The 18,056-nt window shown below is 46.0% G+C and overlaps 1 protein-coding gene across 5 annotated transcripts in view; it reads right to left on the bottom strand.

Annotated features, from left to right (window-relative positions):
• The window catches only part of myo1b (myosin IB), a 436,008-nt gene that overhangs the window by 105,608 nt on the left and 312,344 nt on the right, over nt 1-18,056 (bottom strand). For all 5 annotated transcript variants that reach the window (XM_072478525.1, XM_072478546.1, XM_072478553.1 and 2 more), the window contains 2 exons: nt 16,793-16,858; nt 2,927-3,031 (listed from right to left, as the gene is read on the bottom strand). In XM_072478525.1, the coding sequence (XP_072334626.1) occupies nt 2,927-3,031; nt 16,793-16,858 (171 nt within the window). The remainder of the gene's footprint in view (nt 1-2,926; nt 3,032-16,792; nt 16,859-18,056) is intronic.

The following is an 18,056-nucleotide window of genomic DNA, read 5'->3' as shown; positions in this document are numbered from 1 at the left end:
TCTGGAAGGGGCTGGTCCCGGGGGTTGGAGCACAGAGTCTCGCTCTATGCAGACAACCTGTTTCTGTATGTATCGGACCCAATTGAGGGGATGGAAGAAATCATGAGGATTCCAGGGGAATTTGGCCGGTTTTTGGGGTATAAGCTAAATATGGGGAAAAGTGAGATGTTTGCGGTCCAGGCGAGGGGACAGGTGAGGCGAGCTGCCGTTTAGATTAGTAGGGGGAAGCTTTAGGTACCTCGGCATTCAAGTGGCGCGGAAATGGGACCGGCTGCATAAATTAAATCTGGCCCGACTAGTAGACCAAATGAAGGATGGTTTTCGGAGATGGGACACGCTTCCGTTGTCACTGGTTGGGAGGGTGCTGACGGTGAAGATGATGGTCCTCCCGAGATTCCTGTTTGTATTTCAGCGTCTCCCCATCTTTATTCCGCGGCCCTTTTTTAAACGGGGCAACAAAGTGATCACTGGCTTCGTTTGGGCAGGCAAAACCCCGCGAGTAAGGAAGGTAATGCTTGAGCGGAGTCGGGGAGAGGGCGGGCTGGCGCTGCAAAATTTTAGTAACTATTACTGGGCGGCGAATATAGCCATGATCAGGAAGTGGGTGCTGCAGGAGGGGTCGGCATGGGAGCGTATGGAGGTGGCTTCATGCAAGGGCACCAGTCTGGGGGCGTTGGTAACTGCACCTCTACCGTTCCCGCCGGCACGGTACTCCACCAGCCCCATGGAGGTGGCGGCCCTGACAGTCTGGGGGCAATGGAGGAGACATTTGAGAGCAGAGGGAGCATCGGTCTGGTCCCCAATCTGTAATAATCACCGGTTTGCCCCAGGAAGTATGGACGGGGGGTTCCGGATATGGGGAAGAGCAGGGATTGAGGGGTTGGGGGACATGTTTATAGAGGTGAGCTTTCCGAGTATGAGGGCGCTGGAGAAGAAGTTTGGGTTGGTGAGGGGAAACAAATTCAGGTACCTGCAGGTTGACCTACGTAAACAGGTGTCAACCTTCCCATTCCTACCGCTAAGGGGGATTCAGGACAGGGTATTTTCCAGAGGGTGGGTAGGAGAAGGGAACGTCTTTGACATTTACAAGGAACTTATGGGGTCAGGGGAGACGCAGACGGAGGTGCTGAAGCGCAAGTGGGAGGAGGAGCTGGGAGGAGAGATAGCGGATGGTCTATGGGTGGACGCGTTGAGTAGAGGCAACGCGTCTGCAACATGTGCCAGGCTCAGCCTGATACAATTCAAGGTCGTTCATCGGGCTCACATGACAGTGGCCCGGATGAGCAGATTCTTTGGGGTGGAAGATAGGTGTGCAAAATGTGCGGGAGGACCAGCGAACCATGTCCACATGTTCTGGGCATGTCCGAAGCTTAGGGGATTTTGGCAGGGGTTTGCAGATGTCATGTCCACCGTGTTAAAAACAAGGGTGGCACTGAGTCCAGTGGTGGTGATTTTCGGGGTGTCGGAAGATCCGGGAATCCAGGAGGAGAAAGAGGCAGACATTCTGGCCTTTGCTTCCCTGGTAGCCCGGAGATGGATACTATTAGCTTGAAGGGACTCAAAGCCCCCAAAGTCGGAGACCTGGCTATCAGACATGGCTAGCTTTCTCTGTTTGGAGAAAATCAAGTTCGCCGTGAGAGGGTCACTGTTAGGGTTCACCCGGAGGTGGCAACCATTCGTTGACATCTTCGCGGAAAATTAATCGTCAGCAGAAGGGGGTGGTGGGGGGAGGGGTTAGTTTAGCTTAGAGTAGGGGGTTAATAGAGTAGGTGGGACCTGTGAGGAGGGGAGATGGCTTTTGCACTATGTTTATAGTTTCATGTACATTGTTTGTTTTGTTGTTACAATACCAAAAATACCTCAATAAAATGTTTATAAAAAGAAAAAAATGCCAAATCCCTATTTTGTCATGCAATCCCTCCTGAAGCGAATCATTCTTTCCACACAGTTTTACAAAATAAACTAAAATATTGGGGTTTGGGTCCAGTATCCTAGCCACTGTTGGGGTCTGGCCTGGGATTGTAATAGGCATTGACTCGCTCTCTTCTTTTTCTTTCCAATTAAAGGGCAATTTAGCACGGCCAATCCACCTACCCTGCACATCTTTGGGTTGTGGGTGTGAGACCCACGCAGACAAGGGGAGAATGTGCAAACTCCACACGGACAGTGACCCAGGGCCGCGATCGAACCCGGGCCGTCAGCGCCATGAGGCAGCAATGTTAACCACTGCACCACCATGCCGCCCTAATGCATTCTCTTCTGATCAACTTAATTTCAAACATGGAATATATTCATTTGAAAGGTTTAGGACACAAGACACTGAATATTACATGAAATGAAAGCCGCCACAGGCCCAATTACCATCGGCTGCTCTACCCTTTTGAGAGAGAGCTGACTGGTAGTGATTTAACCGGAGGGTCACCATATCCCATGCGCGGGGCAAGGTTGAGCGGTCTTCACGGATAACCTCAGATTAAACCCGCGCTGTTGGTGTCGCTCCACGTCACGAACCAGCTGTCTAGCCAACTGAGCTAACTGACCCCCATCAGTTACATACACAATGAATGGAGGAGGAGAAAGTCAACCAATCCATTGTGTAAATAACAGGATCCACATTGTTAAACAGCATTTAGCTAACAGTCAGAGAGATTGAGTATCTATAGGCTATACACTTATTGGTGACAGCACAACCAAACTCTATCCTCCCTTCATGGACACCCACATACATGCATTCTTTAGTGCTGATCACTGGGTAGCAAATCAGGAACCGAAAGCCTGGCCGATTTTCCTAGCCTCAAGCTACTATGATCCATGCTAGCACCCCAAGTACTGCCTCAGCCTGGATTAGCTAAAGATTGCCCCGAGGTCACCTTCTTCAGATACTATTGAAATAAATGTCAATGATGAGTTGAAAGTGGCTCATTACCTCTTTGACGTACTCCTCCTGTTCTTCCTTGAGAGTTAACTCGATGAAGATCTGCTGCAATTTCTCATTGCAGTAGTTAATGATGAACTGCTCAAAACTGTTGTTCTGAAAGAGAGGAAATAAATGTTTCGCCCATTGAACTTTGCATGTGCTACCCATCAACACTCATTGCAATTCGACAATCTTGTGTAGATTGAACACGCACACAAGCAGCACGCATCCTGGAAAGTACTTACCGTGACATTTCATTAAAGCAGTAGAGCCTAACAAATAAAGCAAACTGCAAATGCCATGAAGCAGAATTATACACCAAAGGTAGCTCAGAAGAGCTTTTGATCTCCAAGCTTCATTGTAGCAGTTTACAGCATTTAAATTATTATTAATTAAGTAAATGAATGCCACATGCAGTAAAGCTGCCACTGCAAACAGGTCATACTTACAGAGTTCTGTTGTGAAAAAAGGAAAATTAAAGAACCATCAGAAATTGTTCACAACATTCAGGTTAATAGACATGAAATAATGTACCTGTGGAAACCAAATCAAATATATTTCTCCTCATAGCAGCTAAGAACAGAGTACACATTTTCCCAATTGTTACATAAGGAATACACCTCTTGTGGATATAGTCAGTTGAGGACATTCTTTTATTGCTTAATACAATCTTCATTGTCACCATCATAACAGTAATGGTGTATTATAATTAGTACTGGCACATGGAAATGGCTGACTAGCACAATGCTGATCAATAATGATCAGCCGTCATTGGTAATATGTTGATTATCCATTCCACCCAAACAAATATTAATTATTCGAGATAGTTTACAGAGAACAAAGAACAATATAGCACAGGAATAGGCCCTTCAGCCCTCCAAGCCTGTACTGGTCATGATACCCACCCTTGGCCTAAACCCTCAGCACTTCTTTGTGCCATATCCCTCTATACCCATCCTATCCATGTGTTTGGCAAGATGCCTTTTGAACACCGTTAATGTATCTGCTTCCATAAGCTCCTCTGGCAATGCGTTCCAGGCACTCACCACCCTCTGCGCAAAAAACTTGCCTCACACATCTCCTTTAAACTTTGTTCCCAAAGAACTTAAACCTATGTCCCTGGTGACTGACCCCTCCACCCTGGGAAAGAGTGCCTGCCCATCCACTCTATCCATGCCCCTCATAATCTTGTAGACCTCTATCAGGTCACCCTTCAACCTCTGTCTTTCTAATGAAAACAGTCCGAGTCTATTCAGCCTTTCCACATACTTAACACCCTCCAAACCAGGCAACATCCTGGTAAACCTCCTCTGCACCCTCTCCAAAGCCGTCACATATTTCTGGTAGTGTGATGACCAGAACTGTGCGCAGTATTCCAAGTGGGCCTTACCAAGTTCTATACAATTGTAGCATGACTTGCCAGTTTTTTACTCAATGCCCCATCCAATGAAGGCAAGCATTCCGTACGCTTTCTTGACTATCTTGTCCACTTGTGTTGCCATCTTCAAAGATCTGTGGACCTGCACGCCCAGATCTTTCTGACTTTCTATATTCCTAAGAGTTTTGCCATTTACGGTATATTTCCCCTTTATGTTAGACCTACCAAAATGCATTATCTCACATTTGTCTGGATTAAACTCCATTTGCCATTTCTCTGCCCAAGTCTCCAACCCATCTATGTCCTGCTGTATCCTCTGACAATCCTGAACACTATTTGCCACTCCACTAACCTTGGTGTCATCCACGAACTTACTAATCAGACCAGCTACATTTTCCTCCAATTTGTTTATGCACACTACAAACAACAGAGGCCCCAGCACAGATGTCTGTGGAACACCACTAGTCACAACCTTCCATTCAGAAAAACACCCTTCTACTGCTATCCTTTGCATTCTGTGATCGACCCAGTTCTGTATCCATCTTACCACCTCACCTCTGATCCCATGTGACTTCACCTTTTGTACCAGTCTGCCATAAGGCACCTTGTCAAAGGCTTTACTGAAGTCCATGTAAACAACATCCACCGCTCTTCCCTCATCAATCATCTTTGTCACCTCCTCAAAAAACTCAATCAAATTAGCGAGGCACGACATCCCCTTCACAAAGCCATGCTGTCTATCGCTAATGAGTCCATTTTTTTTCCAAATGGGTATAAATCCTCTCCCTGAGAATTCTCACCGATACTTTACCTACTACCGACATGAGGCTCACAGGCCTATAGGTTCCAGGATTATCCCTGCTACCTTTCTTAAACAACTTGGGATCCACTTCCTTACAAGCCAACTCTCCATTTTCGACAGCGATAGTCAGCATTTCAAGTACATTGTCTGCAGACAAAATTCAGGCTCCTCCCCTCTGCAATTCTGCTCCTGCCTCCTATTATAACCGCTGCAGATGATTGAGTAACCATGCAGCCCGTAAGCAGGAGTTCTCACAATATCAGCAACCTTTACCCATGGTATGAATTGGTTACATTAACAGCAACAAGCCAACAGCAAAATTCATGGGTGGGGGAGAAAGAAAGGAGTGTTCCATCATGAACTTGAAAAGAAATGCCAGCATGAAACTGAAAATGTAGTGTTTCAGCACTGAAAGTTTTAACCATAGTGTAATGGCTTCATTTGGCAATAACGTCATTTGTCATTCACCACACTCTCTCAGCATTCATTCCTTTTGTTTGAATGCTCCCCTGCAGATTGAAAACAAGGGAAGCCTCAAACGGTATCTCCCAAAACAAGGCCATTCCACCCATGCCAGTTGAAAGTTGTAATTAGTGAATCCACTTTCCACTAATCCCCGTGCCTCATTTATCTTTTATTCACACTCTCTTCTCATTGGCCTCTCTGCCACATTTCTCACGTCCATTGTATCCAAGTCTCTGTTCAGCTGAAGAAAGTGAGTCAATGGAAGAGCTCAATGCTGAATTGATCAATTAGAATAAAGAACCTCCCCCTTCGATTGACACAGCCCTTTACCACACCCAATTTGGGGAATCCTCTTCAGTTTAACATCCAGAATCTGCACTTGGCATTCTTTGGATTACTGCTCAGCCCTTTGCTCCTGCTTTCTTTCAACCTTTGCAACTCTGTTCCGGAATCATTTCATTTTCAAAAAATATTGCAATAGGCCATTTAGCCCTCAAGTCTGATCTGGCATTCAGTTAAATCACGGCCGGCCTGCCTTTAAACTCGGTATACCTGTGTGAGTTCCATAACCTCTAATGCCATTGCCTTACAAAACTCTTGTCAATTTAAGTTTTCAAATTTACAATGATCTACCTTCAGCATCTTTTACTGGAGGGCAGGAAAGTGGATTGCTGGGGGCAGGGGAAGAGATTCAGATTTCCACATCCACCTCCTGGCAAAAGCATCCATAACACCTTTCTTCCTCCTCTATCACATTTCATTCTGGCCATTCATCCCTCTGCCTTGTAAATCATTCAGAGTTCTTAATTACACATGTTTGACATGTTTCTGTAGAAAGGTTCCCTGGCACTATGTGCGGATTTGAGCTCAAATTTGGTTACAATGAGTCATGTAACAATCTCTTTGAAACTTTGAAACCAAAACGTAATGGAAATTAACACAACAGTACATACGCATTGTGAAAGTTATAAGGAACCCCCACAAGTAAGAGTTGTAAATGCGAAGGTAGTAATTTTTGTATTCATAATGAAACTGAATATGTGGACGAAAAAGCAATATCTGAAAAAGAAAGCTTATCATTTCATGTTGTAAACTTCATCAAAATCTGAACTTTAATCTCTCCTTTCTGTTCACATATTCTTTGGCTTATTAAGGCTTTCAACAATTCTCTATTTTTCTTCCAGAGTTTCACCAAGTTTTAAAATTTCAGAGTAAATAACAAGTGGCATTAAAAGGATTGTAAGTTGCATGCAAAAAGCAAACCCAGTCATCGCTTAGAAACCCAGAATGTGTTCAATTGCTGAATACGATATTAGATTCTAAATTGCAGACTAACCTACCACTAAGGTTCTTACTGGATACTGCCCTCTGTGCACAGCGAAGGCTTCCAAGATTCTGAAATATATCTTCAGGGCAAGTATGCTTTTTAATTGTATGAGATTTTCTCATAAGAGATACTTCAACTATAATTGTCCACAGCTAAAAGAACAAGCAGGACTCAAGTCTTGAAAGCTGGGGATACAATTTCACATGGCAGCTGTTTTAAGAAATTTACTGCAGCAGCCATGGAGAGTGTTGTAAAATGATTTTTCTTTTAGGGAAACGGAATATGTACTTTACAGTGCAACTCATTGTACAAGTTTATGTAACTCAATACTAGCTACAATGATTAACAATTCAATAACAAATTGAAGATCTGGATACACAGTCTGTTGTGCAATTCTGCTGTGACTATTTCTGAAATTGCCTTGTTCAGGTGATACATAAAATAAGTTCAGTACGAAGTCTTACAACACCAGGTTAAAGTCCAACAGGTTTGTTTCGATGTCACTAGCTTTCGGAGCGCTGCTCCTTCCTCAGGTGAATGAAGAGGTCTGTTCCAGAAACACATATATAGACAAATTCAAAGATGCCAAACAATGCTTGGAATGCGAGCATTAGCAGGTGATTAAATCCTTACGGATCCAGAGATTGGGTAACCCCAGGTTAAAGAGGTGTGAATTGTACCAAGCCAGGACAGTTGGTAGGATTTTGCAGGCCAGATGGTGGGGGATGAATGTAATGCGACATGAATCCCAGGTCCCGGTTGAGGCCGCACTCATGTGTGCGGAACTTGGCTATAAGTTTCTGCTCGGCGATTCTGCATTGTCGCGGGTCCTGAAGGCCGCCTTGGAGAACGCTTACCCGGAGATCAGAGGCTGAATGCCCTTGACTGCTGAAGTGTTCCCCGACTGGCAGGGAACAGTCGGGGAACACTTCAGCAGTCAAGGGCATTCAGCCTCTGATCTCCGGGTAAGCGTTCTCCAAGGCGGCCTTCAGGACCCGCGACAACGCAGAATCGCCGAGCAGAAACTTATAGCCAAGTTCCGCACACATGAGTGCGGCCTCAACCGGGACCTGGGATTCATGTCGCATTACATTCATCCCCCACCATCTGGCCTGCGAAATCCTACCAACTGTCCTGGCTTGGTACAATTCACACCTCTTTAACCTGGGGTTACCCAATCTCTGGATCTGTAAGGATTTAATCACCTGCTAATGCTCGCATTCCAAGCATTGTTTGGCATCTTTGAATTTGTCTATATATCTGTTTCTGGAACAGACCTCTTCATTCACCTGAGGAAGGAGCAGCGCTCCGAAAGCTAGTGACATCGAAACAAACCTGTTGGACTTTAACCTGGTGTTGTAAGACTTCGTACTGTGCTCACCCCAGTCCAACGCCGGCATCTCCACATCATAAAATAAGTTGTTAACAGTGCAATTCAGGAGTTTCCATCAACGCAAAGTGAGCAACTAAACCTGTGCATTTAACAGGAGAAAATTGAGTATCAAGAGATAATGGCCGGGATTCTCCAAAATCCCGGCCAAGTGTTGATGCCGGCATAAACACCGGACAGGTGTACGCCGGCGTCAACGGGCCTCCTGGCCCAGCATTTCACCGGTCTTCAGGGGGCCAGCTTCCGGCGGCAGAATGCTGCGCGCTGCTCCGGCGCCGGAAGGTGGCCCTGCACGGCCGGCGCGGGTCCGCGCATGCGCGCAATGGCCATATCCGCACTGGCACATGCGCACGACGGCTGTCTCCACGCCGGCGCCGCGCAACATGGCAGAGACCTACAGCGGGCCCGCACGTAAGGAGGTAGTCCCCCTTGCAGATCACGGGCGCCCGCCGATCGGACGCCCCCGATCGCGGGCCTAGACTCCATGGAGGCCCCCCCCGGAGTCAGAACCCCCCGCCCCCCCCCACCAGGACGTCCACAGCAGCCGCGGGTCCGAGCTCCCGCCGGGTGGTACCAGGTTGGAACCATGCTGGCGGGACTCGGTGGAACACAGCAGGAGTTCCACCAATCGACCGCGGAGAATCGCCGCAGGCTGGTGCCGCGGCGACCGCGATTGGCACCGATTCTGCAGTCGCCGGAGAATTGCGTCCTGGCGTCGTGGGAATTTCCAGCGTCCCCGGCGATTCTCCGATCCAGTGAGGGCTCGGAGAATCCCGCCCAATAGGTTTAAAACATTTGGAGATTTATCTAGTCCCTTTCCTCCAAGAACAGAACATCATTGAGTAACAGTCTCATCAGTGCTATCGGCTTCTGAGTCTCAGCTCTCATGCAGCCAGCTGCAGATGGAAGTAAACTTGCCAAGACTCATTAAGGACGTTAGTAAAAATGAGGCTTCACAGCTACAAACTCAGTTTATCGCTGCAACTTAACTTACAGCCGCAACCAAATGAACTAAGATCAGCCCATCAGGAGCTGGTGCCAATGGCACAGGCAATTGAATTTTTGATGATGCTCATCAATCAGATGTTCTACCGCACTCCTTTAAAGTTTTTGAAATGCTCAAGGAAAGGTTGACTAAAAAAAAAATCCCACTGTGGTTAATAGAAGCAATCTGTGAGCAGGGTTTACGACTGACATTCTCCACAGTCAGCAGTACTACTGCTCATTTGTGCTGACGCAGATCCTCAGCCTCCACTTCGCCCTATACATATTCCATTCACTTAATACATAACAGTCGGGCCACACACATTCAGCCAAAGATATTGCTATTTTCCCACATAATTTCGGAAAATTATTAATTCGGAGAGGATTTTTTTCAATTGGCAAAATGTGGCCAATATCTTTGTTGTTCACCTTAACAAAGATTCAATTATATCTCGAGTCTACTCTAACGTATTATGGGATTTCATTAAAGTAGGCAAATAGCATCTGAATTCATTCTTTAAAAAAAATGCCTCTGCACACTAGAAATACGAATCATGAGCCTAAAGGACTAATTATATTTTAAACAAAGCCAATAGAGTTTTAGAAAAAACTAGCACCATATATTAAAATGTAAATCACAACGTTGCCATATATTAGTATTCAAATAACATTGACATTATAAGGTGAACAACTTGGGTGTGGTGTCTCTCTGCGAGCTCCCGACTCCTGAATGACCCTCTTATGTGTAATGTATATAGGCATGCCAGTGAAGGGTTAATTATTGCATCTCCGTGTAATTCAAACACTACAGGGCACCACCAGTTCCCACTATAAATATCAGAGCTCAGCGAATGCTGGGTAGTTAGCAAAGGAGAAAGACTGATAACAGCACGAGGAGTAATTTAGGTTAGAGAGAGTTAACACAAGGATATCATTAGTGACCTTTAGATTATTGATTATTCCTAGACAGATTCAGTATTACTTTGTTATTATAACTTTATTACTGGTTTTGGTGAGTAGCATGTGCGAACTTCATTTAATTAATCGTTATCCAATAAATTAGTTTTGATTCACTCTAAAGATTGGTGGTTTCTTTGCCATCAACTCAATGGGCCATTCTGGATCAAAAGGCAAAGAACAATGACATATTAGCACCAAAGGTAATATAACATTATGGACTGAACTGATCTCTTCACACATCCTCTCTATCGAGTAGTACTACATACACTCTGCATGCTTCACCCGATGTCTGTATCTATGAAATTACATTGTGTATTTATCGTATGTCCCATGTTTTTTCATGTAAGGTACGATCTGTCTGGACTGTACGCAGAACAACTTTTCACTGTACCTCGGTACATTTGACAATAAATCCAAACCATTCCAAGCCTGCAGGAACATTTCTATATCAAAACGGCAATTGATCCAGCTCATTTGAAGGGGAAAGAGGAAGGATAACTCACTAAGTTGCCAAAGAGTTTCAGTTGCTGCCCAATAATACTTGCTGACAAACCACAGGCACAGGTCTGGCACCACACGCAGCTATTTTAGTGGGAAATAGTGGTAAATGTACTTCACATGCATGGATTTACTTCACATCTGCCAACATTCAGTAACCAAGAAAGTAAAGCACCCACAACAGTCACAAAACAATCTTGTACTCTGCCCTTTGCCTTCCCATTTTAGAACATAGAACAGTACAGCACAGTACAGGCCCTTCGACCCACGATGTTGTGCGACCATTTATCCTAATCTAAGATCAATCTAATCTATATCCCTTGAATTTACTGCTGTCCATGTGCCTGTCCAAGAGTCGCTTAAATGTACCTAATGACTCTGACTCCACACCTCTGCTGGCAGTGCATTCCACACACCCACCATTCTCTGTGTAAAGAACTAACCTCTGACATCTCCCCTATACCTTCCTCCAATCACCTTAAAATTATGTACCCTTGTGACAGCCATTTCCGCCTTGGGGAAAAGTCTCTGGCTATCCACTCTGTCCATGCCTCTCATCACCTTGTACACCTTTATCAAGTCACCTCTCTTCCTTCTTCACTCCAGTGAGAAAAGCCCTAGCTCCCTCAACCTTTCTTCATAAGACTTGCCCTCCAGTCCTGGCAGCATCCTGGTAAATCTCCTCTGCACCCTCTCCAAAACATCCACATCCTTCTTATAATGAGGCGACCATAACTGGACACAATATTTCAAGTGTGATCTAACCAGGGTTTTATAAAGCTGCAGCAAAACCTCGCAGCTCTTACACTCAATCCCCCTGTTAATGAAAGTCAACAAACCATATGCCTTCTTAACAACTCTATACATCTGGGTGGCAACTTTGAGGGATCTATGCACATGGATCCCAAGATCCCTCTGTTCCTCCACACTTCCAAGAATCCTGCCTTTAATCCTGTATTCGGCATTCAAATTCAACCTTCCAAAATGAATCACTTCACATTCATCTCAGTTGAACTCCATCTGCCACTTCTCAGCCCAGCTCTCATTCCTGCCAATATCCTGTTGTAACCTGCAACACCCCTGAGACAATCTACAACTCCACTAACCTTTGTGTCATTGGCAAACTTACTAACCCATCCTTTCACTTCCTCATCCAAGTCATTTATAAAAACCACAAAGAGCAGAGGTCCCAGAACAGATCCCTGTGGGACACCACTGGTCACCGACCTCCAGGCTGAATACTTTCCATCCACTACCACTTGCTGTCTTCTTTTGGCCAGCCAATTCTCTAGCCAGACAGTCAAATTTCCCTATGTCCCATGCCCCCTAACTTTCTGAATGAGCCTACCATGGGGAACCTTATTAAATGTCTTACTGAAATCCAGCATGGGGCAGCACGGTAGCATTGTGGATAGCACAATTGCTACACAGCTCCAGGGTCCTAGGTTCGATTCCGGCTTGGGTCGCTGTCTGTGCGGAGTCTGCACATTCTCCCCGTGTGCGCGTGGGTTTCCTCCGGGTGCTCCGGTTTCCTCCCACAGTCCAAAGATGTGCAGGTTAGGTGGATTGGCCATGATAAATTGCCCTTAGTGTCCAAAATTGCCCTTAGTGTTGGGTGGGGTTACAGGGTTATGGGGACAGGGTGGAGGTGTTGACCTTGGGTAGGGTGCTCTTTCCAAGAGCCGGTGCAGACTCAATGGGCCGAATGGCCTCCTTCTGCACTGTAAATTCTATGAATTTCTATGATATACACCACACCTTCATCCATGTGTCTTGTCACATCCTCAAAGAATTCAATGAGGTTTGTGAGGCATGACATGCCCCTCACAATGCAATGCTGACTATCTTTAATCAAACTATGTTTTTCTAAATAATCATAAATCCTATCTCTCAGAATCCTTTCCAATATTTTGCTCACCACAGACGTAAGACTGACTGGTCTGTAATTCCCGGGAATTTCCCTATTCCCTTTCTTGAACAGGGGAACACCATTCACCTCCCTTCAATCATCCGGTACTACTCCAGTGGAGAGTGAGGACACATAAACCCTGGTTAGACCATACTTGGAATATTGGGCGAGATTCTCCGGCCCCCCTCCGGGTCGGAGAATCGCCGGGGGCTGGCGTGAACCCCGCCCCCGCCTGTTGCCGAATTCTCCGGCACCGGAGATTCGGCGGGGGCGGGAATCGCGCCGCACCGGTTGGCCCCCCCCCCGCGATTCTCCGGCCCAGATAGGCCGAAGTCCCGCTGCTAGGATGCCTGTCCCGCCGGCGTGGATTAAACCACCTCTCTTACCGGCGGGACAAGGCAGCGCGGGCGGGCTCCGGGGTCCTGGTGGGGGGGGGGGGGTGCGGGGTGATCTGGCCCCGGGGGGTGCCCCCATGGTGGCCTGGCCCACGATCGGGGCCCACCGGGCCTGTGCCGTGGGGGCACTCTGTTCCTTCCGCCTTCGCCACGGTCTCCACCATGGCGGAGGCGGAAGAGACTCCCTCCACAGCGCATGCGCCGGAATGCCGTGAGCGGCCGCTAACGCTCCGCGCATACGCCGCCCGGAGATGTCATTTCCGCGCCAGCTGGCGGGGCACCAAAAGCCTTTTCCGCCAGCTGCCGATGCGGAAATTAGTCCGGCGCAGGCCTAGCACCTCAAGGTTGGGGCTGGGCTCCCCAAGATGCGGAGGATTCCGCACCTTTGAGGCGGCGCGATGCCCGATTTGTGCCGTTTTTGGCGCCGGTCAGCGGACATCGCGCCGATACCGGAGAATTTCGCCCATTGTGTCCAACACACAAAAAGATTAAAGAACACATACATATTCTCCGCCGCTCGCAGTAGAGTTCCTGATGTGGCGGAGAATCCCACGTTGAGCAAAAAACAGGATCGGTGCCTTCTGATGCTCTGGTTCCCCGCCAGCAAACGACACGCCCTGTGACGGTGGATTCATGAGGGCGTGGATTGGTGCAAATATATTCCAGTGTGGCCCTGACATGGTGGCCCTCGCGGTAAACCCAGGAGAAAAGTATTTAACGTAGGTGCCCTCAAACACCATCGGTGGGCCCCCCCACCCCCCCGAATCAGAAGGTCCATCAGACACCCCATAACACAGAGACACCCACAACACAGAGACCCCCATCAAACATCCCCACATTAGTGACCCCCCGCCATGTAAACATCTAGGAGATACGTGCTTGCACTTCCTCTTTTTCTCAGCATAAAGGACTTAGAAAGTCCATCGAGTCTGCACTGACCCTCTGAAAGAACACCCTACCTAGACCCACAGCCCTGTCCATAACCCTTTAACCCACCTAATGTTTGAACACTCAGGGGCAATCTAGCATGGCCAATCCACCAATCCTCCCATCTTTGTGACTGTGGGAAGAAACCAGAGCACCCGAAGGAAACCCATGCAGACACGGGGAGAACGTGCAAACTCCACACAGACAGTTGCCCAAGGCCAGAATTAAACCTGGATCCCTGGTGCTGTGAGGCAACAGTGCTAACCATTGTGCCACTATGTCGCCCTAAGATAAATCGTCATAGTCCCAGATGACCATAGGCTGCTTTCCGCATCGAGGGGGAGGGCTGACTGGTGGTGATTTTACCTGAGGATCACCACTCCTCAGGCAATGATTGAGAAGGCCAATATGGGAATTAAACCCACGCTGCTAGCCTTGCTTTGCACCACTAGCCAGCTGTCTAGCCAATTGAGCTAAACCGGCCCCCATTAACTGCTTTTGAAGTGGTGATGACCTATTAATCATAGCTAGATGTTTATAAACATTGTGTTTAGCTTCGCAGCAGGATATGTGAAATGCATTGAAGCGTGAAGGGAAACAAACATAAACATTCAAGACATCTGGCTGACTTGAAGCTATTATCCTAGTAATTACAGCCTACTAAAATCTATTTCTCTTTAAAAGTGAATAGAGGCCCTGCAGATCAAAGGATCTGAGGGGGTTTAAAACCTTGTGGTGTAGTTTTGGGTTTCTATGAAGTAACAGCTGCTGCTTTCTACACCTGTTTCTGAGGCAGAAGATATGGGGGGACTCTGATAAGGGGGGGGGGGGGGTTCTGATGTGGGGGAGACTCACCCTAATGTGTGTATGCTGTGGGGGGTTGCGGTTGGGGGTGACCCAGCAATTCCCATAGGGGTGTGTCGGGTGGGGGGGGGGGGGCGAGAGGGAGGATGCCCCTGCTTTTAGGTGGGGGGGGGGGGATGGTAAAAGCTTGGGCTAATGCAATTTTGTTTTGATTAAGGGTTCCCTGTGAGTTAATTTGTTTTCAGCTTGGTGAGGTGATGTCAATGGAGCTAAGGCACAGAGCTTTTTGAGAAAGCATTTTTCAATTACAGTTCGGATTCTGCGGATTTGGACCAGAGCCAGATCTGTTCTGTAACACAGTGTCAGGAGATCTCTTTCTCAAGAATAACGCAGTAAAGGAATTATTCTTCTGTGCCATTGGTATTTAATGTGGATTTAGAGTTGAGATGGTCTATTTTCTTGTTGTTTAAGGGGGAATAAAGATAGCAAGTAAGGGTATTGCATTCACTGTGTTGAGTAGTATTGTTTATGGGGTAATTATAAGCTATTTTCGAGTGTGATGTTAAAGATTTTAATACTGCGTTTGTAATAAAGTATTTTTTAATATACCATATCCCTTCCTCATAACACCCATATGAGGGACCACCACACTGAGGAGTAAACCGTTTCCAGGCAAGCCAAGGCCTCTGGCCAGCCACCCAACATCAGTGTGGTTGCCAAGGCCATTCAAGCTACTGTGGTGCAGTCCAAACAATGACTCACATTGTTGAGGAGTGTCCACTGGCTAAACCTGAAGGCAGACTTAGAGAACTCTACCTAGCCACTGACAAGGCTACTGCTTGGCTCTGTAGCTATAAATGAATTAGTGTTTGTTATTTAATAAGTTATGAGGGGTGATCCCTGTGGGGCCTAGTGCTCAGGTAGGCACAAAACAAACGTTATTCATTGCTGGACACACTGGATCACATAATTATCCCCAATGTTGCCATCAGTATGATCACAATGTACTGGCACGCATTCTGATGAAATCAGCTTAATATAAGCAGTAAAAAAAGGAATGCCATTCAGTGAAATCACATCAATCAGGACTTTAGCATAATTCTTTTCCCTTTCTCTCAAAGCGGGTCTTCTAACATCTAATGTCCTTGCACAACTTATTAGTTTTAGTGCCCTCCAATGTGCACCCGAAAGAAGCAAACAGCAAATAGCATGTGAAAAAGTAATTTGTTAACGTTTTTTAAAAATATGATTGTTATTGCTAGTGCTATGTTAATGATGCTGAAACTGGTTGAAAAAGGCAACAATTGAAGAATTGGAAAATCAGATTGAATGACGTATCACAAATTACCGTGGTTAAGTTGAAACTGAAAGGTTTGACCTGTATTGTGTTAAAATGTTATGAATTATGCTTTCATATCCTACAGTTTGCTTCTATCATGTGTACATCCAAAGTTACTGAAATTAAAGTTTCACACCGACTTTATAAACACCCTGTTCACCAACTCAGATGAATGAACAGCTGAGTTTCAAGCCTCTACGCTATAATTGATGAGTCACTTGGAGGTGACTATTAGCAGGTCAAACTAATTCCAAAGCACATTCAGTAGGACTTAGCCCATAAATGTGTAAGTTGGCGGCATGGTGGGGTAATGGTTAGCACTGCTGCCTCACGACACCGACGACCCGGGTTCAATCCCAGCCCAGGGTCACGTCTGTGTGGAGTTTGCACATTCTCCCCGTGTCTGCGTGGGTCTCACCCCCACAACCCAAAAGATGAGCGGGTGTGTGGATTGATCATGCTGAATTGCCCCTTAATTGGAAAAAAAAAATTAAAATTAAAAAATAATTGTGTAAGTTAGGTGTAAATGGTCTGGCCATCCTCAGGTGATGAAGTCTAGGACCATGATACGGTATTACATTGAGCTGAGATTTTCAATGATCAATTCTCTCTCATCAAGATCAAGTAAAACATTGCCCATGAAACTAAGGAACTGTTTCAAAATCAAATAACAAAAGCCATAAATTTAACAACTTACTTCAAAAATTTCAAAACCATAAATGTCTAAAACTCCCATCACCTTCTTCCTCACTTTGATTTGTGCCTGTTGAAAAAAACATCAAGTTAGAAAAAGAAATTACCCATTTTTAAATATACCATCCCAAAATAACCTGCTAAGCAAGCTAGTAAATGCTTGCCACGCACATGCAAATCAGATCTGAAACTGCACTGCTATTTTCCTCCCACCCAAATCATGGCAAATCAATTTTGACTGCAAATCTCATGTCAAACATTGGCTGTAATAATTCTCCTGATCGCTCCTTACATTGTTCAAAGATTAGTTCTAGAAACAGCAACAATCTATACTGACACTAAGATAACAACATTTTGGGTGAGGGAAAGGAGGCAGAATTATTTACAAACTCGAGAAGGATAATTCATTCTTTAAACTTTGAAGTTAAACTAGTTTTATTTGTTCTGCAGACAAGTCATATTGGACTTAAAATGTTCTCGCTTCACAGATCCTGCCAGACAGACCATATGAGTTTTTCCAGCATCTTCTGCTTTTATTTCAGATTTCCAGTATCTGCAGTATTTTCCTTTTATCGGAGTGTTAATTGTCTGCCTTTTCCCACCCACAGCCTCTGCAGATAGAGGTGGTGCTATCTTTTTAATGTTTATAAGTCTCTCCTTTAAGCCGAACACCTGGCATGTCAGATCTGTAGAGTAGTGTTTCTCAACCTGGGCTCTGCTTAGGGTCCCCAAAGCACTCAAAGATCCGAATTTTTACCACGACAGAGAGCCCCTTCATTGTGAGGAAAATCCTGGGAAAATGGCCACAAATTCGAAGTCCCATCCCTGAACCAAGAATTCTCCATCTTTGCGTGAATGTTCGACCAAAGTTCACAAATTCCATTCCATGCACAGAGGCAACTGGCCAATTGAATCATCAGCTGCCTCCGCTAAATGTGATTTTGGAAGAATAGGAGTCAAAGAGCTGTCAAGGAACTGTCCACCTGTCAAAGCTATCCGGGAGGTATCAAAATCATCAAATCCATCCCGGAGGTGTGAAAGCTACTCAGGAGGTGCCAAAGCTACACAGGGGTCAGAGCTACTCGGGAAGTGTCAGAGCTACTCGGGAAGTGTCAAAGCTACCCAGGAAGTGTCAATGCTACCCAGGAAGTGTCAGAGCTACCCATGAAGTGTCAGAGCTATCCAGGAAGTGTCAGAGCTATCCAGGAAGTGTCAGAGCTACCCAGGAAGTGTCAGATCCACCCAGGAAGTGTCAGATCCACCCAGGA

The sequence above is a fragment of the Scyliorhinus torazame genome, chromosome 2 (genome assembly GCF_047496885.1).
Source record: "Scyliorhinus torazame isolate Kashiwa2021f chromosome 2, sScyTor2.1, whole genome shotgun sequence".
Classification (NCBI taxonomy): Eukaryota; Metazoa; Chordata; class Chondrichthyes; order Carcharhiniformes; family Scyliorhinidae; genus Scyliorhinus; species Scyliorhinus torazame.
This window is presented reverse-complemented; position numbering and strand designations above follow the sequence as displayed.